The sequence below is a fragment of the Galeopterus variegatus genome, unplaced genomic scaffold (genome assembly GCF_000696425.1).
Source record: "Galeopterus variegatus unplaced genomic scaffold, G_variegatus-3.0.2 Scaffold313, whole genome shotgun sequence".
Lineage (NCBI taxonomy): Eukaryota > Metazoa > Chordata > Mammalia > Dermoptera > Cynocephalidae > Galeopterus > Galeopterus variegatus.
The window spans coordinates 508,244-534,292 of record NW_007726424.1 but is presented as its reverse complement, the minus strand read 5'-3'; the positions used below and the strand labels follow the sequence as shown (position 1 = coordinate 534,292).

The following is a 26,049-nucleotide window of genomic DNA, read 5'->3' as shown; positions in this document are numbered from 1 at the left end:
TTTTTTTTTTTTTTTTTTTTTTTTTTTTTTTTTGTCTTTTTCCGTGTCCGGCAACGGATCGCAACCCTCAGTGTTGCCCCCGTACCGGACCAGGGACCGGCAACGGGACCGCAACCCTCGGTGTTGCTCCCGCGCCTCGCTCAGCCAGTGAGCGAGAACCGGTCTGTATGTGGGATCCGAACCCTCGGGCGGGAGCGCCGCCGCGCTTCCCAAGCGGCGCACTTATGCAGTGCGCCACCGGGCCGGCCGTGAATACCTTCTTAAGTCATTTCTTCCACATGACTGCAGTTAATAGAACAAAGATATTAGTGTTCTTCCCTGGGATTCTCCCTTGCTAATTTCCTTGATGAACACCCTTGATTCCCAGAAATCTCTTATTTACAAAACAAAACAAGTTTTTCTTGAGCTGGTTTGACTGCCCACTTGGAAAGAGTTACTTTTATTTGTTAGCTTAGTTCAAGTTTAAACTAAGCACAATGGCTGGCCCGTGGCTCACATGGGAGAGTGTGGTGCTGATAACATCAAGACCACGGTTCAGATCCCTATATAGGGATGGCCAGTTAGCTCACTTGGGAGAGCATGGTGCTGACAGCACCAAGTCAAGGGTTAAGATCCCCTTACTGATCATCTTTTTAAAATAAATAAATAAATAAATAAACTAAGCACAAAATTAACTTCCAAAAATTTATACTTGGCCTATATCAATTCAATAGCTTTTCTTTGCCATAAAGAATGGATCACCACCTGTATCTACATATGAAGTATTTTAAGAATATTTTGTTATTACCTATAACATTTAGGTATTGGGTAGAGCTTTACCTAAAATACTGGCTAATTGATACCCAAAAAACAACTGGGAGTTTCTGGTTTGTTAGCTTTTAATCTCAATACCCTATCAATGTGAAAATTAGGCCACTTGTTAGCAATCAAAAACCACTTTAAGGGGCCGGCCCGGTGGTGCACTGCTACAGTGCGCCGCTTGGGAGCGCAGCGGCGCTCCCGTCGAGGGTTCGGATCCCACATACAGACCGGTTCCTGCTCACTGGCTGAGCGAGGTGCGGGTGCAGCACCGAGGGTTGTGATCCCATTGCCGGTCCTGGTCCGGTACGGGCGCGACACTGAGGGTTGCGATCCGTTGCCGGACATGAAAAAAGACAAAAAGAAAAAACAAAAACACTTTAAGATATAAACTTTTGAAGCTTTTCTGCAAATGAAAGAGTATGTAATGATTTTTTTTTCTTTTAAACAATCTTCAATTTTATTATAAAAAATACAGAGACAATAACACCAGGGTCCAGAGTTCAATCTTTGTACTGGCCAGCTGCCAAAAAAAAAAAAAAAAAAGGAAATATACAGAGAAGCAAAAATAAGAATGTAGAGAAGAGATCACCCAGAGTTTTACCTCTCCAAGTAAACTATCATTAACAACTTGGTGTCTATATATATTACAGAGGCTGCGTGTACTTATTTTTTTATTTTAAAGATGACCGGTAAGGGGATCTTAACCCCTGACTTGGTGTTGTCAGCACCACGCTCTCCCAAGTGAGCCAACCAGCCATCCCTATATAGGGATCCGAACCCATGGCCTTTGTGCTATCAGCACCACACTCTCCCGAGTGAGCCACAGGCTGGCCCTGGCTGCATGTACTTAATAGTCTCTGTATTAATCAACACATTTTTATGATTTTACATGAAACTTTTAAGTGCTGTTTGATTATGGTATGATTTTTTTCATGTGGGAAGCTTTGTGTGAGAATTGTATGTGCACATGTAGCAGGAAGTATATAAAATTATTATTATTATTATTATTATTATTATTATTATTATTATTATTATTATTATTATTATTATTATTATTATTATTATTATTATTATTATTATTATTATTATTATTATTATTATTATTATTATTATTATTATTATTATTATTATTATTATTATTATTATTATTATTATTATTATTATTATTATTATTATTATTATTATTATTATTATTATTATTATTATTATTATTATTATTATTATTATTATTATTATTATTATTATTATTATTATTATTATTATTATTATTATTATTATTATTATTATTATTATTATTATTATTATTATTATTATTATTATTATTATTATTATTATTATTATTATTATTATTATTATTATTATTATTATTATTATTATTATTATTATTATTATTATTATTATTATTATTATTATTATTATTATTATTATTTTACAGACCCTGATTGATGTTTTAAAAAATATTGGTAATACCAATCTTGCTGATTTCATTGCTGGATTACTCACCATTATCGTCTGCATGACAGTTAAGGAATTAAATGACCGATTTAAACACAAAATCCCAATCCCTATTCCTATAGAAGTAATTGTGGTAAGTAGAATATTTACTTAGAAAATTCAGCATTAATTAGATTGACAAGCAAAGGATTATTAAAACCAGTGGAGGTTTTTTTAAACATCTTTTGTTTTATTTTAGACAATAATTGCTACTGCCATTTCATATGGAGCCAACTTGGAAAAAAATTACAATGCTGGCATTGTTAAATCCATCCCAAGAGGGTGAGTATGGCATTGCTCTTAGACAATACTAATATATTAAGTCAGTACTTTCTGTTTAAATGAAACCTTTTATTATAAGCTTCATTTCACTGGTGTTCCTTCAACAGTTGTATTTATGTGTGATCTGAAAGAAACATGCATTTGTGTAAACCATCAGACAAGCAGTAAGTGTGTAAATAAAATTCAAGCCATTTATTTAAAAGCAGCCCCCATCTGCTCTTTTTCTTCATTTTCTTAAAATGAGGCAAGACATGTACAGTTAATGCTGAACTTCTGATTTAAACTCATATGTATAATGGCAATCATGATTAATAACATTTATTGCATGTGAACAATCTGCTTTAAGGAATCAGAGACAACTGGCCTTAATTCTCTACCATTTAGTTTACTCAGTCTTAGATAATAATGATATCATTTGTACCTATAAACGAAGTGCATTATTTTCAAGGGGAGTTTTATATATGTTTGGTATTTTGATGAATTATTAGAGAAAAAGACCAATGACCTTCATATATCTGTCACTATCTAGTTTTATGGCTGGGGAGGTTCTCCTATAAGACAAGGGCAATGACAGCAGCTGAAGCCTGAACTCAAGTTTGTTGTGAAACACCAATGAGATCTCTCATAAAATGCACAGAGTGGACAAAGTGTCCCACACTATAATTTTATTATATGGGGTTAAAAAGGAATCCCAGATATTTATTATATTTGTAACATTAACTTACAGCATTTATGACTAGACTTGCAGTTAATCAGTAAGTACTATTTCCACCCACCTTAATACTAGTTGAGGACCTTGTACCAGTCTTTGTTTTTCCATGCTCTTAATAGAAGCTCCTCAGGCGAGCTTATCGCAGTCTTATTCCACAGGAAACTGCTGCCTTCCCATTTGATTAGTCTTATGATTTCTTCTAAACATATTTGAAAAAATGACAACTAGTTACATGGGACTTAATTTACATATTATCCATTCAGTGTTTCCCAAATTTACCTTTTTGTAAGAATCACGAGACCCTTTTTAACAGATTCCTGCTTCCTACACCAAACCTTTTGAATCAGGCTTTCCAATGGAAGGTTCTGGGAATTAATAATTTTCAAAAGTGCCTCAAATTATTCTTATGATCAGGTAAATTTGGGAAACTCTAGATTAGAGGATTAACATTTTGATACTGAATTCTAACGCTGGGAGGAATTTAATGATAAAATATGCAATATGGCTTCGTTAGTTATGGAGTTTTCACCCTAACAATGAGAGTATTTGAGTAGCTATAAACAAATACATAAAAATATGTTTTATAGATCCCTTTCGTCAGGCTTCCTAATATGTAACAAGGTGTAGGTGGTCCACACAGCTGCTCTGTCCCATAAATCCATCTTCCATTAATTGTCTTGGGGAACTCATTTTGTTGCCCTAAGTTATTCTTCCTGGCCCTCTACAGAGGTTTCATGGCTGCTTTCCTCCTGAGAATGGATCTCTAGCTTCTTGCCATTGGGTTTACTCAAGTTGAATCATCTGACAGACCACCTGGTTAGCTTGATTATCTAACTTTATTTTTTTTATTTTTATTTTTTTATTTTGTCAATATACAATGTGGTTGATTATTGTAGCCCATTACTGAAACCTCCCTCCCTCCTCCCTCTCCCCCCTCCCTCCCAACAATGTCCTTTCTGTTCGCTTGTCGTATCAACTTCAAGGAATTGTAATTGTTGTGTCTTCTTCCCTCCCCCCACAGGTTATTTGTGTATTTATTTATTAATTTTTAGCTCCCACAAATAAGTGAGAACATGTGATATTTCTCTTTCTGTGCCTGACTTGTTTCATTTAATATAATTCTCTCTAGGTCCATCCATGTCATTGCAAATGGCAGTATTTCATTCTTTTTTATAGCAGAGTAGTATTCCATTGTGTAGAGATACAACATTTTCCGTATCCACTCATCTGAGGATGGACATATTTTACCTGCCCTTCCCCAAGAATTATACGCTCCTCCACGAGGGCAGTGGTCCCAATTATGTTGTTCAGCTCTGTCTCCCTTGCACAGCACCTACCTCACAGTAGGCTCTCAGAACATACTTCTATTTGTTTTTGTGGGGTTTTTCCACAGAAAATACTCCTATTTGTTGATGTGACAAATAACCAAAGCCTGTGTCATTATAAACAAGCCACAAGAAAGGCCTTTGTTACCTGATCTCACTTGGTAGCACAGAAACAATGCTAATGATATTAACAAACCTGAAAAGGAAAGGGTGGCTTGGAGAGAACAGGAGTGTTAAAGTGGCCCAGGTGAATATAATAAAAAGGAGAGAAACAGAGAGATTGTGATACTCCACCTTTTGATCTCCTCCCCACTTCAGCCCTCCAGCAAGGCTGCTGTTGGCACCTTCCTTTTAGCCTATTGAGGGTCAGAACCATATGTGAGAATCGCTTGGTCCTCAATAACAATGTCTCACTGGACTGCCAAAAACTGACTCCATGCTACCCTCCTTTATGCACCTCATGTGCTCTTTGTTCTCTTGGATCAAGTACTTTGATGTCTAACATGTGGCTGAGTGCATATAGCATTTGGTGAGATGGGGAAAGAATTTTTTTCAAGTCTTCACAGCATTTTCATTTGAAACTCACTAGGTTTCTGCCTCCTGCTGTCCCACCGGTGAGCTTGTTTTCTGAAATGCTGACGGCATCATTTTCCATTGCTGTGGTGGCTTATGCTATTGCAGTGTCTGTAGGAAAAGTATACGCCACCAAGTATGATTACAACATCGATGGTAATCAGGTATGGTCACTCCTTTGCTGAACTGGTTTTAAAGGGCTGAAAACAAGAAAAAAACATAAATGGGCAAGATTTTGGTGTCAGCTAAAGAAGGGGTTGGTTTCTTCCACTAGTCCTTATTGGCTTGGTTTCCTTCTTGTGCTTGCTCATTAGAAATTATTTTGAAATACGCATGCTGCATTACTTTGCTTTTTAAGAAATAAGTTGAAGTAACCCTAACTTTAAAAGAACTAACTCAGGTCATAAACAACAGTCAAAATTAACATATTAGGTCAGAATAAGAATTCTTCATGTAACTCAGTATCTCCGGTAATTTTTTTAGATGGCAGCTATAGGATGACAAAACAGTGCACCAAACACCATTAATAATAGTTGTGACCACTTTAAATTGAGGTGATTCTCTGTGCAACTAATATATACAGGAAAATTTTTGTAGGCATATGATAAGTTGCCAGGTGAGTTGATTTTATACTGCCTGCAAATCTGCAAGTTTTTTATCTGTATGTTTCTGAAAACACAGCATAGCAATTACAGCAGTTAAGTGATTAGTAATCAAGCAGAATAATAGCTCTGCTAGTTATAATATTATTCATAGCAAATATTTTTCTCTTTTTATGATGGCTGCAAATATGCCACTCACCAGGCAGTGAAAAAGTCAGTTTCTATTTCTCATCAACCTTGAAAATGATTGAGAGCAGTGAGTCCTCTGTTAGGTTCTATGAAATCCAAACTTCTGATGTCTTACAAGGCCCCCAAGTACCTTTAATAGTAAGAATTAAATTGGACCACCAGGCAGGGTGGGTTTGGGAGTTTGCTTTCTTATTCTACTTCCTTAACATTTGGCGAAGTCTTGCAAAGATTTTATGTGTAGCATCACTGTCATCCAGTCTCTCCCTTAGGAATTCATTGCCTTTGGGATCAGCAACATCTTCTCAGGATTCTTCTCCTGTTTTGTGGCCACCACTGCCCTGTCTCGCACCGCTGTCCAGGAGAGCACTGGGGGAAAGACACAGGTATGGAATTAACAGGTTGGTAATATCTGTCGCAGAGAGCAAGTCAGGGAAGGGGCGGTTCAGAATGGCTTGCACAAGAACTGAGCCGGACAATTAGCCTTTTAGAAGAAGGACTTGTGCTTCCTGATCTGATTAGATTTGGGCCTATTTATCTCCTTGATCTATCCCCTCACCAAAACCTCTTAAAAACTGTTATGGTTTTCTGATACAGCAATTTTCAAATCTCTTTGTGTCAGTGCTCACTTGGCAGACAGCTACACATACCTGCTTTTCCAGGGACAATAACAACTGACAAGGAATCAGTAATGAAGAATACTGATTTTTATCAATTTCTTACCTGGGGATAGAGAGGAATTAGTAAAAGCACTTCATGGCTTTGTGAGTTATATTTTGAGGAAAGTGAAAAACTCTATTCACATTTCCTTTACGAGGATCAGGAACTTCCTCCAGAGGCCTTTGGTCCCACAGAACAACAGTTTGCTAGCCAAGAATATTTTTGTTGTAACATTTTGGCATTTCTTCCTGAGTAAGATTTTGGTTCCTGAATTTCTGCATGTGGGTTTAATCTTGCCTTTTAAATGTGATTTTCAGTTGTTGCCTTTATAAGGTGACCAAAAAACCAGCATCCCAGTTAATCTCTGGATAATCCCTCCTTCAATTGCTCAGAAAGCTTAGAAGCAGTTCTCAAAGGACACCGTTTCCAGCCGGACACGGAGTGAGATATGCCAAGCCCACTGGATGAGGACAAGGGACAGACTCAGGAATTATGTTTCTGTTATTCCTCGAGGGTTTTATTCTCTCAACATAGAACTATTATTTAGGAGTAAAAAGTACGTTGAGACTTTGAAGGAGAACAACAAACCCAAACTAAATAGTGTAAAACACACAGAGAGACTTCAAACAGGTTTTAATAAGGCAGAGACACTTACAAATAAGTATGAAAAAGAATAACTGAGAAAACTGACTCCACCAGTGGCTTGCCTAGGGAGAGCTTTAGTTGTCCTTGGTGCATGTGATGTTCCTTTCCTATTTATAATGGATCTTTGTGACAGATCAAGAAGAATTGTCCTTCTCCAATTTCTTGACTCCTTTTGAACAAAAATTTAATTTTAATTTTCAGAAATTTTCTTTAAAAACTTTTATTTTTACAAACATTTCTAGCTCTGAGGGAGCAGGTAAAATAATATAGCCCGTACCAGGAGGCATAACCACAGATCTGTGGTCAAGGGTAAGAGGTCAGAGCTAATTTCCAAAGTTGTGCCCATTTCAGGCCACAACTGTCAGCAGTGGGAGTTTCTGCTGCTTTCATCTGAGATGGAACTTGACAAGCTCTGCAGAGTACATGGTCTTAAGTGAGTGCAGACAAATCCTGAAATGTTGATGTCTGTTCTCCTCCTGTTACCTCCAGGCTCAAATGAGGCACGGGTTGGCTGCCCCAGTAAGAATGCCCATGTAAAGTGACCTCCTTGGCAAAGGGTTCAGGGGATAATGGTGCCCTGGTAAGGTAATATCCCTTGGCACACACTGGTGTGTATTATACTTAGGAATCAAGGATGCCAGGATTTCAGCATTGAAGAATGAAACGAGTGCAAAAATAGCTTGATATTTAATCACTGAAATGTATGCTAAGTTTTGGGGTTAAAAGTCTAAGTGCCTGGACTGAAATCCAGGGACTTGTGACCAAATAAATTAGCAGGTCTTCTCTTGTGTGGCTTCTCATGTTGGAACCTCAGTTTCAGCATCTATAAAATGGGAATAATAATTGTATCCATCTCCTAGGATGTTATGAGGATTAAATAAGAAAATGTAAAGTCCTAGCATGTACTTGTAAATGCTCATTAGAATCTATGATACATGTATATATGTTGTGCCTGGCACATAAGAAGCACTCAGCCTGGCAGCTGGATGGTTAGCTCAGTTGTTTAGAGCACAGCCTTATAACACCCACGCCATGGGTTCAGATCCCTACCAGCCAGCTGCAAAAAAAAAAAAGCATTTAGCCAATATTTGCCGAATGAATGAATGAATGTAAGATTGAGTGTTCATTGACATTAACTGTTTTTAGCACATATTCAGATAATAGAAGAGCCAAACACTGCAACGTATTCTTACTCTCACCCCTATCTGACTCCTACTGGCTCATGAAAAAGTAATTCTGATTACAAACTACTCTCTAGCTCTGATTAACCTCTCACTTAATAAAATAACTAATTTTCTAGTCATTGAATCTGCTCACAAATATAAAGTCTACAGAATTTCCCACAAAACAGCCTTATAAAGTAAGTACAAGTATTTGATCTCTCACTGATTTTAACATAGTGACCAAAATTAGCCTTGGTCCCCATAAGTGGAGACATTACATACACTTGGAGAGTCGCTGGCTACTCTCCTGGCATGAGTTAGGCAGCTGGCTGTGGTCCCTGCCCCCAAATCTCCATGTCTCTCATCAATTCACAGAGCCCTCCTGATATCCACAGTGAGATGCAATAGTTCAGTAAATATTGATTAAGTAATTGCATGGGAGGACAGGAAGAAGGAAGGGAAGAAGGATTTTATCTGCTTACACAGGAGAGGGGAAAACTCACCAAGGTACTGGGAACCTGGAGGTATGGTGCTAGGAAGAACCCACAGAAGAAGGAGCTAGGCATACTAAGTAAGCATCTTAGTACTAACATAACATAATAATACCTCGGGCGAACCCAACTATAATCTGAACATAAATGTCAATTTGCCAGGTGGAGTGAATGTTTTCTAACTAAGTTTTTAATTATCTATTTATATTTGCTGTGTCTGTCTCCTTTAACTAAGACATCTTGCACTAAGCAGTGCTTATGCTCAGCATAATCTTCCCTGTTGCTTCTTCTCTGATTCCTTTGCTTCTGGTTCTGTCTCCTTTTCTCCTTTGTTTCAGAGCTTCTAGTCTTCACCTTGGCTATGCCCCAGCTATCTCAACAGAGAATTCATTGGTCATCTAATCAAACCAGAGAATAGTCCCTACCCCCTCAGCTCCTCTCCTAACTACTTACGGATCTTAGGAGAGCTTTTTTTTTGCCAGCGAAGGTAAAGTTTCTGAAGCTTCCTTTTATCCCTGCTAGTGCCGGTCACTCCGCAGCCACTGTTTCAGGCTGCCTTGGGGCAAAGGTCTGAGCATGCCTCTATGGAACTGCCAGAGGAAGCAGGAGCTAGTGGGGCATTTTGAATTTGCAATTGGATGGATAAATTTATTTTCTCTGCGATTTTTGTGGGAACCATGTGCTACAAGTAAAAAGTGTTATCAGAGTTGTTGCTATTATGGCTGCTGCTTCAAGAATCAGATACATGCCAAGAGAATTTATTTCCCAAGAATATGACAATGATCTCTGTTGTTGGGGAAGGGAGGAGGTTCATGTTTCCTGGCATGGCAAAAAATTAAAAGGTTGGCTTCCTGAATTGACACCAAAAGTATAAGTATGTAATACAAGCATTCTTCAAAAAGTTTGTAGAGGCTGGCTGGTTAGCTCAGTTTGGTTAGAATGTGGTGCTGATAACATGGAGGTCCAGGGTTCGATCCCTGTACTGGCCAGCCAACCAAAAAAAAAAAAAAAAAAAAAAAAAAAAAAAACTCATGGAAAAATAGAATTAAAAGATAATATGAGTCTTTTCATGAACTTTTCGAAGTACCTTCATATATCCAAACGAAATCCAAGTCAAACTGGCTTTACTTTAGCAGCAGACTCAGTTTCCACAGTTCCTTTAATTTCTCTGCCATAGCATGCATGTTTTCCACTTTTGATCAGTTTCATAGATTTTTAGCAAATAGTCCTCATTTCTTTCAACAGTATTGAGCAGAAGTGGGGAGGTGGGGAAGCATTAGCGTGCCCGTGAACAGGCTTTCTGAAACACTCATGTATCTAGCGAGCTGGAAGACACAAGAGAGGAGCGCGAACCCTCTTAATGGGAGGTGTGTTTTTTTCAGATTGCTGGCATCATCTCAGCTGCGATTGTGATGATCGCCATTGTTGCCCTAGGGAAGCTTCTGGAACCTTTGCAGAAGGTATAAATAACAGGAGATTATCCATTTAATTGTTATTTAAAAACAAGAGATTTAAAAATCACCACATGGAAAACCATTCCCCTGAATAACACAGCTTTCCCTTTCTCTCTGGGCAGTCGGTCTTGGCAGCTGTTGTAATCGCCAACCTGAAAGGGATGTTTATGCAGGTGTGCGACGTTCCTCGTCTGTGGAGGCAGGATAAGATTGATGCTGTAAGTCACCCACCACCCATTTTTCTCTGAAATAAGATTTGGTTCTTATATGCTTCCTGCCATATCTCCATGTATCCCTGTTTCCTATGTCTTACTTGCACTTTGGGAACCTCAGAGCAGAAATTAGAATTGTGTGGCTAAACCAAAGCCATGAAGTTTTCCATGTGAGCTGCATTTTGTGAAGATTCTATATCTCTGGGAAGATCCATTTTCAGGAAGAATCCACTATGAGGCTCATCCACACACCCTTGGACTTCTAATGCCAAAAAACAATTGTTTAAATAAAAACCCTAGTTTAGAAGGACAAACAAAACAAAGACAAAAATAAAATACAAAAAAATCCATGCTATTTTAAATTCTAACATTCACAATATTCTGAAGAATTGTAAAAACCAAGAGCTAAATCTTTTAGGGTTCTGCTAATTTAAATCAAGACAGATAAAAAGAATGAGAAAACTCCCTATATATTGATATGGAAAGACCTCCAAGACAAATTAAGTGAAAAAGAGACCAGAATAGAAATGCTAGAGAAAACACAGATGCACACACACACACAGAAATAAAAGAGGATACAAGTAGGGAGCAAGGTTGGGAATGGAGGGAGAGGGGAGAGGGCTGTGAACAAGATTTTTTACTATATACCTTTTTGATATTAATTCCCTTTTGAACTATGTGAATATATTACCTATTCAAAAGTTTAAAAATAAATGAGACAGTTTGTCTTAATTGGGAAGGCCAATTGCTACTTCCAATTAAATATGAAACGAAGTCAGAATATTTCTAAAAAGCTATGATTTATTTGCAGATAGTCGATCTTACTTTTACAGGTAGTCTATCATCTGATGGTACCTAATGAATTAATATAATTCTTTTCATTTCCATTTTTTCCCTAGGTTATCTGGGTGTTTACATGCATAGCATCCATCATTCTGGGGCTGGACCTTGGTTTATTAGTTGGCCTTGTATTTGGACTATTTACTGTGGTCCTGAGAATTCAGTTGTGAGTAAAATACAACCCAGATTTCCTATAAACAGGACAACACATTCTGATCTTTCTTATACATTTTTGGTAAATATAGCAAAACCACTTCCTTTCATAATAGTTACTATATATTGAGTATTTCTGTGAATTAAGCACAGTGTTTCACAGACTATCACATTTAATCTTCAAGAAAATCCTATGAATAGGTTTGATTATTCTCATTCTACAGATGAGAAAATTGAAGCTCAGAAAGCTAAGAACCTTCTCTAAGATCACAGGGCTAGTAAGGGGCAGAGCTAAGATTCGAGCCCAGATGTATCTCACCCCAAAATCTATGTGCTTAGTCACAATGCTCTACTACTGTGCTGTCCTTTTAGTAATGGTAAGACAAAAAGGTATATGGTTTGGCCAAAGACTGAGGTTGCTTTATAGTTTCTTCTTTATTATTTTTTTATTTTTTATTTTTTTTTTCCTGTTTGTCTTTTTTCGTGTCCGGCAACGGATCACAACCCTCAGTGTCACGCCCGTACCGGACCGGACCGGCAACGGAATCACAACCCTCGGTGTCGCGCCCGCCCCTCGCTCAGCCAGTGAGCGGGAACTGGTCTGTATGTGGGATTCGAACCCTCGGCGGGAGCGCCGCCGCGCTCCCAAGTGGCGCACTGTAGCAGTGCGCCACCGGGCTGGCCCTATAGTTTCTTCTTTAAATGAGATGAAGTATGTGAGGCACTGGGCCCAAGGCTTGGAACAAGACAGCTGCTAAGTACACTATAGTTCATTTTCTTCTTCTGAAGCTAGTAGCTCAAAAGTTATGTAACCCAGAATAGGAGAGCTTTAAAACAGCTGATGATAGCCAAAATGCATTCAAATCTGTCAAATAAGGCACATAGCCAATAAGCCACACAATTATGTGAAGTAAGCTTAATTAGTTCATATGCAGAGTGAAAGCAGCGGATACGATTTAAACAATGGAAAACAACCCATGAAGGAAGGTGAGAGTCTGGAGGTGGATTTTTTTCATTGGTTTTGTTTTGACTCTTGAGAGGGTTTAGTTATGTCCCCTCTTGGACCTACAGGGGAACAGAGTTTCTCTCCCTCCTCAACGCTTCTGTCATCTTCTCAGACTTCTGGCACCTTCTCTGCCTGTGCTTGGGCCATGAAGGAAGAAGAAACTTGGAGAAACATCAACATAGATGTCACCAGCTTAGCATAAGCTCCCCTCTCCTTTTCCACTAACCAGTTATCCTTCTTGCCCTCCTTTTCTAACTTGCCATGTTGGTGCCTACCGAGAAGGCTTGTATTTTCTGCCTAAGCACCCTAAATGGTTGCCCAGGGGCCTAAAAGAGTTCCCAACTTCCCAAAGTACCCAATTTGCTGCTAGGAAATAACTCAGAAACTGTCCTGAGAAGATGCTGCCTCTCATGCTATATATACTTCGGTGTCTGTTTTTTCTTGTGTGGGTGTAGCTGGGAGAGAAAGGTTTTGTAGAGAGTGACTAGCTTATGAGCTTTAAGTTAGAAATCAGAACAACACAGCAAGCCAAGGAAAAATTGGTGGCATATTTTAGCTGCTGATTTGGTAACAAGGCTTTTAGCCAACAAAAAGTAGTATCCTCCACAATATTTAATTTCTGGTAATTATAATGCTGATCCAGTGAGCATAATGTTGAAAGTACCCCAAACAGATACTCTTTCTTCAGGAATTGTATTGAGCATATGTCCCTATTCACACTTGAAGAATCATGGAATTTATCTGATTTCATCAGAAACAGGAAATCAGCAGTCTGGTTGATATGAAGGACTTATTATTTCTGGTCCTCCCAGGCCTCTGGGATCACACACAGACTCTCCATACTTCATCAGGAGTTGCCGTGTCATAAATAAGTGCCAGGCAACAAAGACTCATGGGTTAAAGACAGAGGCTGTGCTGCCCTTTATTTCTGGGCCTTTCCTGGCTTCTTTGAACCTCGGTGTACTCACCAATAGAAATAAGGGAAATACTGCTGACCTTTCAGGGTCATGGTAAAAGCTCTTTGCTGGTTCTACAGTGTTACGTACGTGAAAGTGTGATGCTCATTATTTCTCTCAGCCATCAGAAGAGAATCACAGTTCCTCCTCCTTCCCCAATTCCACATGAACACCAGCTGTGTATTTCAGAGTTCACTATGGGAAAATGTCATCTGCAGTAAAGACAGAGTCCAAAACACCAAAATGATGGGCTCTTTAGTAGCTGTTCTTTCTTTTTAACTTTTTATTCCAAAATATGACTGTTCCAAGAAATCCTGACCTTTATTTTTCTTCTTTTAGCCCTTCATGGAATAGCCTTGGAAGCATCCCTAACACAGACATCTACAAAAGTATCAAGAATTACAAAAATGTAAGTGCCTTTGTGAGACATTTGCTGGACTTGGTTTTACTAGCCTGGAATTTCAGGAGTCACATATTTCTCTTTTATCATCTTAGGTCCAAGGCAGCCAAAGGGGAGACTTCTGTTGGAAAAGTCCATAAGTCCACTGGAGGGTTGTGAAAACGTTTGACCCAATGTACCTTCTGACATCCATGGCTTTTTATAAATTTTATCCATGGTAGTTGAATGCTCTTTTAATGTAAAACCATTGTCTGAGGATTTAAGAATAATAGGCAATTAGATTATTTTCAGATATTCAATTAAGTTTTTATTTCTCTGCTATGTAATCCTTATCCTCTGTGAAATTGCCTGAAATCCCTATAAGATTTTCTTCATTCATTTCTAATATGAGATTTTCAAGTTCTCTGTCACCAAGACCTTATTTGACATTTTGCTTTATCCTTGGAATTGGAAGAAATAATATCTGATACAGGAAGTGAAAAACAAAGAAATTAAACATCCCACTCACGGGCTTCTGTCACCTGCAAATAAAATTGGTTAGTGACCACTATGGGAAACAAAGATGAAAAAGCAGAGAAATTAAATTAAGAAAACACAAATTTAGCAAAAAAAAAAAAAAAAAATTAATGTGAACCTTAGGAAGTTGGACAGTGAGCCTAGAATTGTCCAGTAACTGCTACTTAATTTATTTCCATAATCTTTCTGCTATGTTGAGCCAAGTGCCATCAAGAGCTAAAAATGATTTTAGAGAATTTTTTTTCAGGCTGAGAACAAGCAGATGACATATAGGCCTCAGTTCCTGCAAATCCCCTTGATCTCTTTCCTTTCCTTTTCCTTCTTCCTCCTACCCATCCCCTCCCTTCCTTTTTCTCTTTTTTCTTTCCTTCCTTTCTCTTTCTCTTTATCTCTCTTTTTTTTTTTTTTGGCTACTTTTAAAGAGTTTTAGCAAAATCAAGAGGGTCAGTGGTATGAATTTGGGGCAAGTCACATCAACATCTCAGTTTCTTCATCTGAAAGTCAGAGGGTCAAATAATTACTTTCTAAGGCTATTTCTAACTTTGACCTTCTATGAGATTGTGGCGGTCTAAGAGTTTTGATTACCTATTGCCTCCCAACTGGGATGAGGTGTCTATTTAAGGAAAGTTGAGTGCTGCTGCCCAGCTCCTCTGAGCAATTGTGACCTGGCTCCTTGCTGAATAGCCAGAAATTTAATTGAATACTTGAGGCCTGAAATTGCTTAACCTTAGACAATTTTTTTTTTAATGCCAGATTGAAGAACCCGAAGGAGTGAAGATTCTTAGATTTTCTAGTCCTCTCTTTTATGGCAACATTGATGGTTTTAAAAAATGTATCAAGTCCACAGTAAGTATTTTATCCCTAGAAATTTGGTTTCTAATCTCCATTAGGACTTCATTAATTCTACAAGTGCTTATTGGGCTCGCTATACTGTATTCCCTTTGTGTAGAGCATTAAGAATTATCACATAGCATCCTTGCCCTCAATCTATTTGGGGACAGAAAAAACACATACATTAAAACCCAGGTAGCAATAACTATGCCAGGTAAAAATGGTAGGGTTGTCTCCAGGAAGAATTTGAGCAAGTTCCAAATAAGTAGTATAGGTAGTAAGTGTTAGGAATTAATAGAAGGGAGACATCCATGTAGTTGGCCTAATCAGATTTTGTGTGACAGTTGGCAGAAGCAATTATGTCAGGTGTTTGGGAACTATGTGAGCTGAGAGTAGAAGGTGGGAATATGTACCGGGGTGGGGATACTGACCAGTCAGAGTAAAGAGTAAAAACCACTAGAGGAATATAGGAAATTCTGGTTTTGAATGCCATGCTGTGCTTCAAACTTGGAGTTTGCCTCTAGATCAGGTTTTCCCAAGTGAGTTCTAGGGCAAACTGGTTCAGAGGAATGTTCATAGATTCTGTAACAACAAAAGGACTCTGTGATGTCTATGAAATTTGGAAAATACAGACTTAAAGCCAAAGAGGTTTTTTTTTTCTTTTTTTTTTTTTTGCTTTTCTGTCTTTTACTCTCTTGAAGCCTTTGATAGGTTACTGTCTTCTCTGAGTCTCTGGGTAGGGGTAGGGTGGCTGTAGTGGAGAGGGACTGACTCCATCAGACCTCATAATCTTTCCAGATAGCAATTGCTATTAATGAGCATCAGGAACCAGACATTCTAAGTAACTTGATATTTATTCCCAAAGGTTGGATTTGATGCCATTAGAGTATATAATAAAAGGCTAAAAGCATTGAGGAAGATACAGAAACTCATCAAAAAAGGACAATTAAGGGCAACAAAGGTGAGGCAACATCTATATTTTCCTACTTAAATTCTTTTCTTTCTCTGCTGAAAGCAGTTAGATGGTCTAAAATTAAATCTATCCTCTTTGGTACCCAGATGTGTATAAACAGATGACATATGTATGTCAGAGAACAGCTGAGCTGTTCTTGCAGGCAAGAGGGAATGAAAAGGAAAAAATAAAATAAGCAGAGCTCCCGGGAAATAAACAGAATGATTTTTTTCATCATGAATAGCATCTGCATTATTTTTTAAACCTTATTTTTACTGAAAGAAACAAAATAGATGCAATTCAATGCCAGAATATTACAGTAGAAGGCAGTCAGTTTATAAACTTTTAGAGCTGTTAACTCTTACTCAGACTCTCCTGCCAATGTATCTCTTGGAAAAGTTCCACAGTCCTCCAGAAATCAGGAGTTTCCTGGCTCCTTTGTTCTTCCATTTTTCCTCCTAGAGAACATCAGTTTGGGCTGAGGTAAAATTCGTTCCTTAAGAGTTCATCTCCTTGATGTTTTGTTTACCAAGAAACAGTGCGTGTAAGACTTTTAAATAATTTGAGATGAATGGTTGAAAGACATTTAAAATCATTGGCAATTAAGCTGGCAGTGTTTTCTTTATTTAGAATGGCATCATAAGTGATGCTGGCTCATCAAATAATGCTTTTGAGTTTGATGAAGATGTCGAAGATCCAGAAGAACTTGATATCCCAACCAAGGAAATAGAGATTCAAGTGGATTGGAACTCTGAACTTCCAGTCAAAGTGAATGTTCCTAAAGTGCCCATCCACAGCTTTGTGCTTGATTGTGGAGCTATATCTTTCCTGGATGTTGTTGGAGTGAGGTCATTACGAATGGTGAGTTCTGGTTTTTTGAATTATAGATGTGGATTGCCCAGTCTTGCAAAAGGGCAAATGCATGGGCTCTGTAATTTTTCTAGGTGAATGCTTCTGCAATAGAGTATAATATTTTAAAACATATGCTCTAGAGCCAGACTACCTGGGATGAGTCCTAGCTCCACCACTTACTAACAGTGTGAATATGACAAGTTGCTTAATCTCTCTGTACCTCAACTTCTTTATCTGTAATATGAGGGTAATAATGGTACTTACTTCATAGGGTTGTTATGAGGATTAAATAAGTTAATAGATGTAAGGAGTTTGGAAGACTATCTGACATATAGACATCCCTCAGCAAATATTAACATTTATGTTCTGTTTTTCTCAGAATATATAGGAAATAGAATGTAAAAAGAAGGAAAAATGGGCAAAGGTTTGTGTTAAGTATTATATTTGTATTTGTTATGTGAACAGAGCAAGAAAAGGAATACCACCAGGTACATGGTAGGACTGGAAAAGCCAGGCATTGTTATGAGGTTAGAGCAGGAAGCAGGTCAGGCGTTGAGGAAGACAAAGCAAGAGTTGAGCACAGTTGTCTCCCACTGCCACCCCCCAAAAAAGAATTGAGCATGGAGGATAGAAATATTCATGATATCAGAAACCAGTTATGCAAGCTCAAGTTCATTAATTTTTTCAACAAACAGATGTGAAATGCCTAATAAATGCTAAGCACTCTGCCAGGCACAAGAGAGTAGTGATAAAGTAGCCATAGTCCTTATCCTCATGGGACTAAGCAGTATAGAGGGAAAGGCAAACATTAAGTGATCTTATAAATAACAACTATATTAAGTGCTCCAAAGCAGACTAAATAGAGTGTCACCTGAAGTGTCAAGTTTAGGTAAAGCTTCGGGAAGGCATCAAGAGGGTTGAGTAGAAAAGTAAGCAGGGTCAAGGCACCAACAATCAGATGTAATCATATGAAACTGACTCCTAGCTCATGTTTAGCTTAGCTAGGCTTCTTGGCTACCTTTGCAAGGGCAGGAAATGATTCCAGAGTGTGAGTACTAGGTAGGTAAGGTAGAGAAGTGATTATACTTGGCAAAAGAGTGTGAGAATGTGCTGACAGGTTCTGTTCCCATTCTCTTAGTAGATCTGGTCATTAGCTAATTTGAGAACATACTCTTGTTCTTTGTTGCAAATTTCAGTCGATGCATTGGCTCAGATCTGTTATAGACTATATTGGCCAAAGAGTTTAATGAGTTACTTTTGGGGAGAGTCATAACATATTTAATGCCAGAATATCTCTCACACTTAAAAATTATTGCTTTCATATATTATAATGACAATTATGAAAAATAAAGAAAACTCTAACCTTTATACTTGAATAGAAGACTTGATTTGTTTTCCTCCATAAATTTCAAGTTCTATTTTATTATTTCCCATAGGTCTGTGTTGTGATTTTTAAAAGTCAAACTTTTTATTTTGAGATAATTATAAATTCACATGTAGTTGTAAAGAATATTAGGGAGATCCTATGTACCCCTTACTCAGTTTCTCCCAATAGTTACATCTTATAAAAGAAAATCATAATCAGGATACTGATATTGATACATTCAAAATAGAGGCCTTGATTTTTGTCAGTTTTTACATTCTGAATCTGATGGTCATATCTACACCCATATCTCTTCTACCCAAAGATCTAAACTCATGTTCTTTTCTCCAGTCAACAGGGAAGCCTCTTGTAAGCCCTTCTTTCAGAAGCTTCTTGTGATCCCTTCTTTCCTTCTTTCCAAAAGTATTGTTTGAGCATCTCCATGCTGTAAAGTGTTGTGCTATTGAGTAGTTAACGTTACCATCTTTTGAGATATGGTCTTTTCATCCTTAATCAGGTCATCATTGTCAGTTGAAAACTTCTATGGTTTTCCAATAATAAACTTTCCCCAAAGTCCTGAATGAAAGTGTTGATGTTTCTCCTGAGCAAGTAATTGAAAACTAATGAATTATGGGCAGGTAAAGTTATTGTTTTCTTTTTTTTTTAGATTGTCAAAGAATTCCAAAGAATTGATGTAAATGTGTACTTTGCATCACTTCAAGGTAAAAGCATATATGTACATATCAATCTATAAGTCTTTCCCCTAAGCCTTTTCTCCTACTTTGTAATGTGGGCACATGATGTCTGAAGTCCTTTTTTTAATCAAAAAGCCCTATTTTTTAATTGTGGTAAAGGGTGTATAACATAAAATTTGCCAATTTAGTCACTTTCAAGTGTACAATTAATTCATTGACATTAATTATATTAATATATAATTAATTAATGTGCAACCATCAGCCACTATCTGTTTTCTGCTATCTATTTCCCACTATTTCCAAAATTTTTCATTACCACAAACAGAAACTCCTACCCATTAAGCAATAACTCTGAGGGCATTTTTGAGCCCAAAAAGATATTACTTCTGATTTGTACTGCAGAACTGGTAATGTATATAATTTATATCCTGACAGTGTTGCAAGATCAATGGGGGAAATTATGGAGAAAGCAAAGCTGGAGATGACTTAGAGCCCTTAGAACAAGACGATTCTCAAGGGTGTGAATCTCTGTGTCTGTGTATAAGTGTATGTGTGTAGGAAAGTGCTAGTGCTTCAGCTGAGTTCTCCGGAAGCAGAGCCTGAGATGGGGATTCTTGCACAAATGATTTATTGAGAGAGTACCCCTGGAGAAATTTATGAAGGAGTGAGGGTAGCAGGATAGGGCAGGGGAAGAAGCTGTTCAAAGACATGGCTTCAGAAGTCTAGCCTTAGATTCCTGAGGGCACCACTGCAGGAAGTACAGCATAGGGTTATGCCTCCTGGAGGCAAGGGCACCCACCTTTTTACACCCATATAGTTAGTCAGTGGCTGTGGGCCACCCACATGTTGGGGTGTAACCTCCCAGGCCTCTTCAGGTGAGACAGCTCCCATTGGCCAAGGAAAATTCTCCAGAGAAGGGCATGGCTGTGAGCCATTAGCAGCCAGGTTCACAGCAGCTGGAGGATGGGTATACCAGCCTGGCAAAAGGGACATGGTCAGGCACCAAGGCTGCCTACTACATCCAGTTATGGGATAATCATTCTGTGTGCTATTGGAAAAGAAATTCAGTCACAGAGCAGGGTCACATTTTAGAAAAAAGAAAAAAAAATTAAAAGAAGGAGCTGCAAAAACTTAGTATTGGTTGATGCTACCAAAATATCTTTTCTTAGAGACTAACTAAACATCTTTCTTTTGAAGATCATGTGATAGAAAAGCTGGAACAATGTGGTTTCTTTGATGATAACATTAGAACGGACATACTCTTTTTGACTGTCCATGATGCTATACTCTATCTACAGAACCAGGTTAAATCCCAAAAGGGTCAAGATTCCATTTTAGAAGCGGTAAATATTTAACTTTTCTACATATGTGTCTTTCCTAAACTATCATGATTTCTGTAAATAGCAAAAATTGTACAAGTCTAGGTTTGAACTTCAGCCCAGCTGTTGGATTTTAGGCCATCTGCATAACTTCTTGGAGTCTCAGTTTTCTCGTCAGTAAAATAGGAGTAAAAAATTTGCCTTGCTGGGTAGATGTGAAGACTGAACAAGATAGTTTGTAAGAAAGTAGTTGGTAGTACCTAGTATATGACAGTTCTACAGTGTGTGAGTATACTAATAAAAGTAGACATTGGCTGTAGTGCCTGTTTAGAATGTAGCACTGAATCTTAGATCTTCTGTGATTTATGTACATAAATGCAACTTAAATTCTCAGCAATCTGGAAACCCTTGAATTATAAGTGTTTTTAAATAGGATCCATCAGATAAACCTAGGGTTAATTCTTCCCCACAAAAATAAAACAGACCCTGATCTCCTAAAGGTCTTATTTTGTCAAATTTCCTGTCAAATACCCAGAAGAGGTAAGCAGTCTGGTCTGGTTTATTGGGCTGGGCCCACTTGTGGGCCTGTTACAATAACCTCCTTTTTCATGGGCCCTCTCAAAGAGAGTTCAGGAAATTAAAACAAATATCTATCGAAATATTATAATAACAACAATTATTCCAGTGATATAGTATATTATATTTTAAATTCCTTCCTTTTTTTCTAAAATTCAGATAAGTAGATCCTTATTATAGATTGGAAGTTGATGCTCAAAGTTAGGCTAATTTAAAAAACAATATTACATTTTTTCTTTTCAGCTACTGTTAGTGGAGAGATTTTTCTGCTTAATGCTACTGGGGAAAATACTAGCCCTAAATATCAAGGTGTGGATCTTAAATATCAAAAAGGAAAAAATTAGTAAAACCAAAAATCCAAAAAAAAGCTACATGCAAGGTGCTCATCTTTGAAAATTCATAAACCTTTTTCTATCCAGGGCCAGCCCGTGGCTCACTTGGGAGAGCGTGGTGCTGTTAACACCAAGTCAAGGGTTAAGATCCCCTTGCTGGTCATATTTTAGAAAAAAACAAAAAACAAATAAAGAAATCTTTTTCTATTTTTCTATCCAGTTTATTCTCTAACCCATAGGTAACAACAACAAAGCAGGATCATATAAAGTATCTAAAAAAAGATCAGATGTTAAAAGTAAAACAGAACCAAGGTATCAAGTTCTTTCTCAACATGAAAATAGTTATTTTGTTATTTGTTTATACCTATTCTTAGGTATAAATGATCTTAGGATATGAATGTCACAAAAAACCACCAACCAAGAGTGTACCTACTAGGTTAGACTCAATCTGGTTTGCCATCAGAGAGGCATTGTTAGTGGCTGAGATAGATTTTTTTTTTTGGACCCTGAATAAATATTAGGCTGAGTATAACTGACTATCTGTATTATATGCTTACTAGTTCACTAGATAGTAGATTGAGCATTAGTCGTGGCTTGTGAGACAAGGAATCTTATACTTCTGCATCTCCTCAGGGTCTAGCACAAAGTAGATGTATGGTAAATGATGATAAAACTCACCTGTTGTACTTTCCTTAATTTCAGGGAAAGTCGCTTGTGTATTACGGATATTGTGGATGCAGTAATATGACCCTCTGCGTATCCCTTTATTTTACCATCACAAGGACTATCCCAGGACAGTCCCAGCTTCTGGTTACAGATAGCTTCTACCTTTCCCATTATATCATAACAATTTGCACCGGGACTTAACCCTCTAATCCACTTATACACTAGCAAAGAGAACTGGGTTATTTGTGAAGTGAAAACATCTTTAGCCTTAATGTACATTTGGAGTTTCTTTGGAAATGTCCTTCTTCATGCATAAGACAAAGCCCAAATTATTGTTCGTTTCCTATGTGTAGAAGATTAAGCTATACAGTAGCCTTTAAAAGCAGAAATTTCCTGAACAACCAACTTGGTCCATACATGTTGGCTTCCATCTCTGATAAAATTAATTTCTATCCCATTCAACTTGGGACTGTTTATTGTCATTAGTCACAGCCCTTCACTGTGCATTCACGGCATGCTCAATGCTGTTCTAAGTGCTCTTAGCTTAGCTGTTGAAAGAGAAGCACTGTTGACTGCTGAATTGTGTAGGTAGAGGGGGTGATTTGTTAAGAGGCATATGCTTCAAAGGTTGGGGAAGAGAGCTGAAAAGGAGTTTAGACAATGGAGAGCATACCAGTTCACATGTGAATGTGAAAAAATGGTATAGGGGAAATTCTAAGGTGGGAAATACGAAAGGAAGAGAAAGCTGAAGAGGATTCTGAATTATGTAGATTATAGATGAGAAGCATCAACAAAGCTTCAAATCATTTTCAGTGGAGTAACAGGTGGATTGATGCTATTATATTTCCAATAAATACTCTGTGTTCCCTTTGTCAAGATCACCCGCATTCAAGACTGTAAAGATTCTCTTGAATTAATGGAAAAAGAGCTGACTGAAGACGAACTTGATGTCCAGGATGAGGTATGGTCATTATTTTCTTACAAAGAAAATAATTTGGACTAAATCTTGGATAAATAGACTTATGCAAATAGGGAATATGCCTGATTAAGAACTGTTCAGGGAAAATAATTTCAAAAAATACCAAAAGAATAGCTTCATAGACAAGGAAAATGTAAAACAAAAATTCTCCCTTGAAGATATTAAGTACTTGGGGACCTTTCGCCCAAGGCATATAGGGATGATCACGACTGGCAGCAGCCAACATACAGGTCTTGATTTTATACCTAAGCTTCTGCATACTTCTCTTCCAGAGATGTAAGGCCACGGGATAGGGGAAGGGTCTATAGAGGGAATTTCTAATCTAGGACTTTCATAAGCTTTAGGAACAGTACATGAGGAGCAAGAACCTCATGACCTTCCTTAATCTGATAGTGGCTTAAAAGAGACACCCCCTCCACCCAAGACTGACTGTGTATTTCAGATGCTCTTCTGGCATCAGACTATGCTTAGCAAACTTGGCTGCACTTGTAGAATCTGAGTGAACTTTGTGGCTCCACCACTGAGGAAAATGGGAACAACAAAAGGAGATCACAGAATTGTAAAGTTGAAAGATTTCTTAGAAATCAAGTAATCCAACATTGTAATCCATGCAGAAATTCCTCCTATACCATCCCTGACTGATGTTCACTCAGCTTTTGCCTATTTACAGACGTTGGCAACTAGTGACTTATCAAGGGAGTTTGTTACATGGTTGGATGTTTCTAAGTGTTAGCTGTGCTTATAAAACTGAATTTGGCCTTTCTGTAATAACCACCTACTGTACTGAGAACTGCCTTCCTTAGCAACACAAATATTCCCACTGAATAGCCCTTCAAATATTTGAGAATAGCTCTCATGTCTCCACCAGATTCTCCTCCAGGCAAGACTCTTTCCTTCTTTCTATTGTTCCTCATAGACAAGCAGTTTGTCAATGCTTTTCTGGCCAAGATGGGGACACCAAACCCAAAATGTAGTCAGGCCAGCATGGAGATTATGCGACCATGACCTACTTTGATCTTGTCAAGATATTTCTATTATGGCATCTTTAAAATGTGTTAGCTTTCGTAATAGTTACTTTGAAACCTTGTCTTCTATTGAGCCAGGGATCAATTAAGGATTTGGGCATTTTCACACAAACAATGGCCTAGCTGGATTCCCCATTTATATTTATGTAATTAGTTTTTGGTCCTAATGCAGGACTACATATATTTCTGCTAAATTACATCTTTTGCTTCCAGTTTGCTGACATAGTTTTGTATTTCAAATCTATCATCCAGCATATTTACTCCCCCTACCCTGCTCCTGTCATATGCAAATCTGACAAGCATGCCTTCTCTGCCTTTTTCCAGGTCCTGATAAAAATGTTGAAAAGAATAACATTAAACTCCATATGGTAAAATCAGGCAGAGATTTTTATGGAAAAATATATTGGTAGAGTGAAAATCACAGGCCCTACATCTTAACACACGAGCTTAGTGAGCCCAGGAAAGTCATCACTGAACAGAGCAGTATTTCCCGAGCTTCAGTAGTTTACAACTCTGTGGATATAGGGCACCTTAGTTTGAGTAAAAACTCATATATCAAAATTGGAACTTAGGAAACTGCCACATTATAAGATATTTATTGATTACCACATAAAAGGATCATTCAGGCAGGATTTTTATAAGATGGTGGAGCAGTATAGCACAGTGGTTTCAAGAGCATGGGCTTTAGAACCAGACGGATTGGGTAGGCCTGATTTTGCTACTTACTAGTTGTGCAGCCTGGGGCAAATTACTTACCCTGCCTTCATTTTCATATCTACACGTAAAAAAGAAAGAGTAATAGTACAGAGTTATAAAAATTAAAGGATGCATGTAAAGTAACAAGAACAGTGTCTTGTACATAGTAAGTGCTGTATAAATAGTAATTATTGCTTTTAAATGAATCCAATTCAAGTATGATAAGGTAAAAAATTAAGTTTTCACTTTACTTCTATTGTGATGATATGTACCTAAGATGAATAAAAGTAAGCAAGCAAAACTATAAAAATGTATTTGTAAAAAAGATAATGTAGACTTAAGGAGAATTCAGTTGCATCAACACTTTGTTTCTCCTTTGCTTCCACAGGCTATGCGTAGACTTGCTTCCTGAAAGCAGGCTAAGGAGGTCACTATGGGCAAGGACTGCAAAACAAAATGTACTCACCAAATGTCATTCTATGCAAATGTTTTCTGCATTGACTATTTCTTCAGGCTTGAAACACTCATTCTTCTATTATATTTTTTTAGATCTTTGACTTTTTTACCCTCTTAGCCATTCAAAGAGAAGCACTAAGATTGTTTCTAGGCTTTATTTATAAAATAAACAGCTGACCTCTAAAATGTGCAAGATGATGAGAATTATCTAGGTGATTTAGCAATGTACAGGATCTGCCCATGTTATCATATGCTGCTGATCCCCCGTGACAGACTTGCCAACAATGTCCACATGGATGCCTCTTCTGTTCAGTTGAGTAAGTGCTGACCCAACAGCCTCTTTGGGTAGGTGAGTCAGGAATGACTAATGATAAAGAAAAATCAGTTTCTAACTGACTTTGATATCCATGAGCTGCATTGATCACGGTCTACAGTCACATTCAGTTAATGCTGAAATATAATTACTAATGCATTTATCAATAAAAGCTTTCAAAAATGACTTTTGGTATATAAGATGAAGTTTTTTTGTTTTTGTTTTTTTTTTTCCTTTTTTTGTCTTTTTTCGTGTCCGGCAACAGACCGCAACCCTCAGTGTCGCGCCCGTACCGGACCGGGACCAGCAACGGGATCGCAACCCTCGGTGCTGCGCCCGCCCCTCGCTCAGCCAGTGAGCGGGAACCGGTCTGTATGTGGGATCCGAACCCTTGGCGGGAGCGCCACCGCGCTCCCAAGCGGCACACTGTAGCAGTACGCCACCGGGCCGGCCCTAAGATGAAGTTTTTAAAATGCAAGTTTGGTTAGTGGTTAATAATAAAGCATTGTCATATATGACCAGA

The 26,049-nt window shown here is 37.9% G+C and overlaps 1 protein-coding gene across 1 annotated transcript in view; it reads left to right on the top strand.

Moving 5' to 3' along the window:
* Positions 1 to 25,712, top strand: part of SLC26A4 (solute carrier family 26 (anion exchanger), member 4) — a 44,675-nt gene extending 18,963 nt beyond the window's left edge. The window contains exons 8-22 of the mRNA XM_008567367.1: positions 2,237 to 2,389; positions 2,495 to 2,577; positions 5,204 to 5,351; positions 6,248 to 6,361; positions 10,317 to 10,394; positions 10,511 to 10,606; positions 11,500 to 11,606; positions 13,895 to 13,964; positions 15,225 to 15,317; positions 16,168 to 16,263; positions 16,885 to 17,115; positions 19,137 to 19,191; positions 20,362 to 20,507; positions 22,935 to 23,018; positions 25,146 to 25,712. Coding sequence (XP_008565589.1) covers positions 2,237 to 2,389; positions 2,495 to 2,577; positions 5,204 to 5,351; positions 6,248 to 6,361; positions 10,317 to 10,394; positions 10,511 to 10,606; positions 11,500 to 11,606; positions 13,895 to 13,964; positions 15,225 to 15,317; positions 16,168 to 16,263; positions 16,885 to 17,115; positions 19,137 to 19,191; positions 20,362 to 20,507; positions 22,935 to 23,018; positions 25,146 to 25,169 — 1,578 coding nt within the window. The 3' untranslated portion in view covers positions 25,170 to 25,712. The remainder of the gene's footprint in view (positions 1 to 2,236; positions 2,390 to 2,494; positions 2,578 to 5,203; positions 5,352 to 6,247; positions 6,362 to 10,316; positions 10,395 to 10,510; positions 10,607 to 11,499; positions 11,607 to 13,894; positions 13,965 to 15,224; positions 15,318 to 16,167; positions 16,264 to 16,884; positions 17,116 to 19,136; positions 19,192 to 20,361; positions 20,508 to 22,934; positions 23,019 to 25,145) is intronic.
* Positions 25,713 to 26,049: the final 337 nt, after the last annotated feature.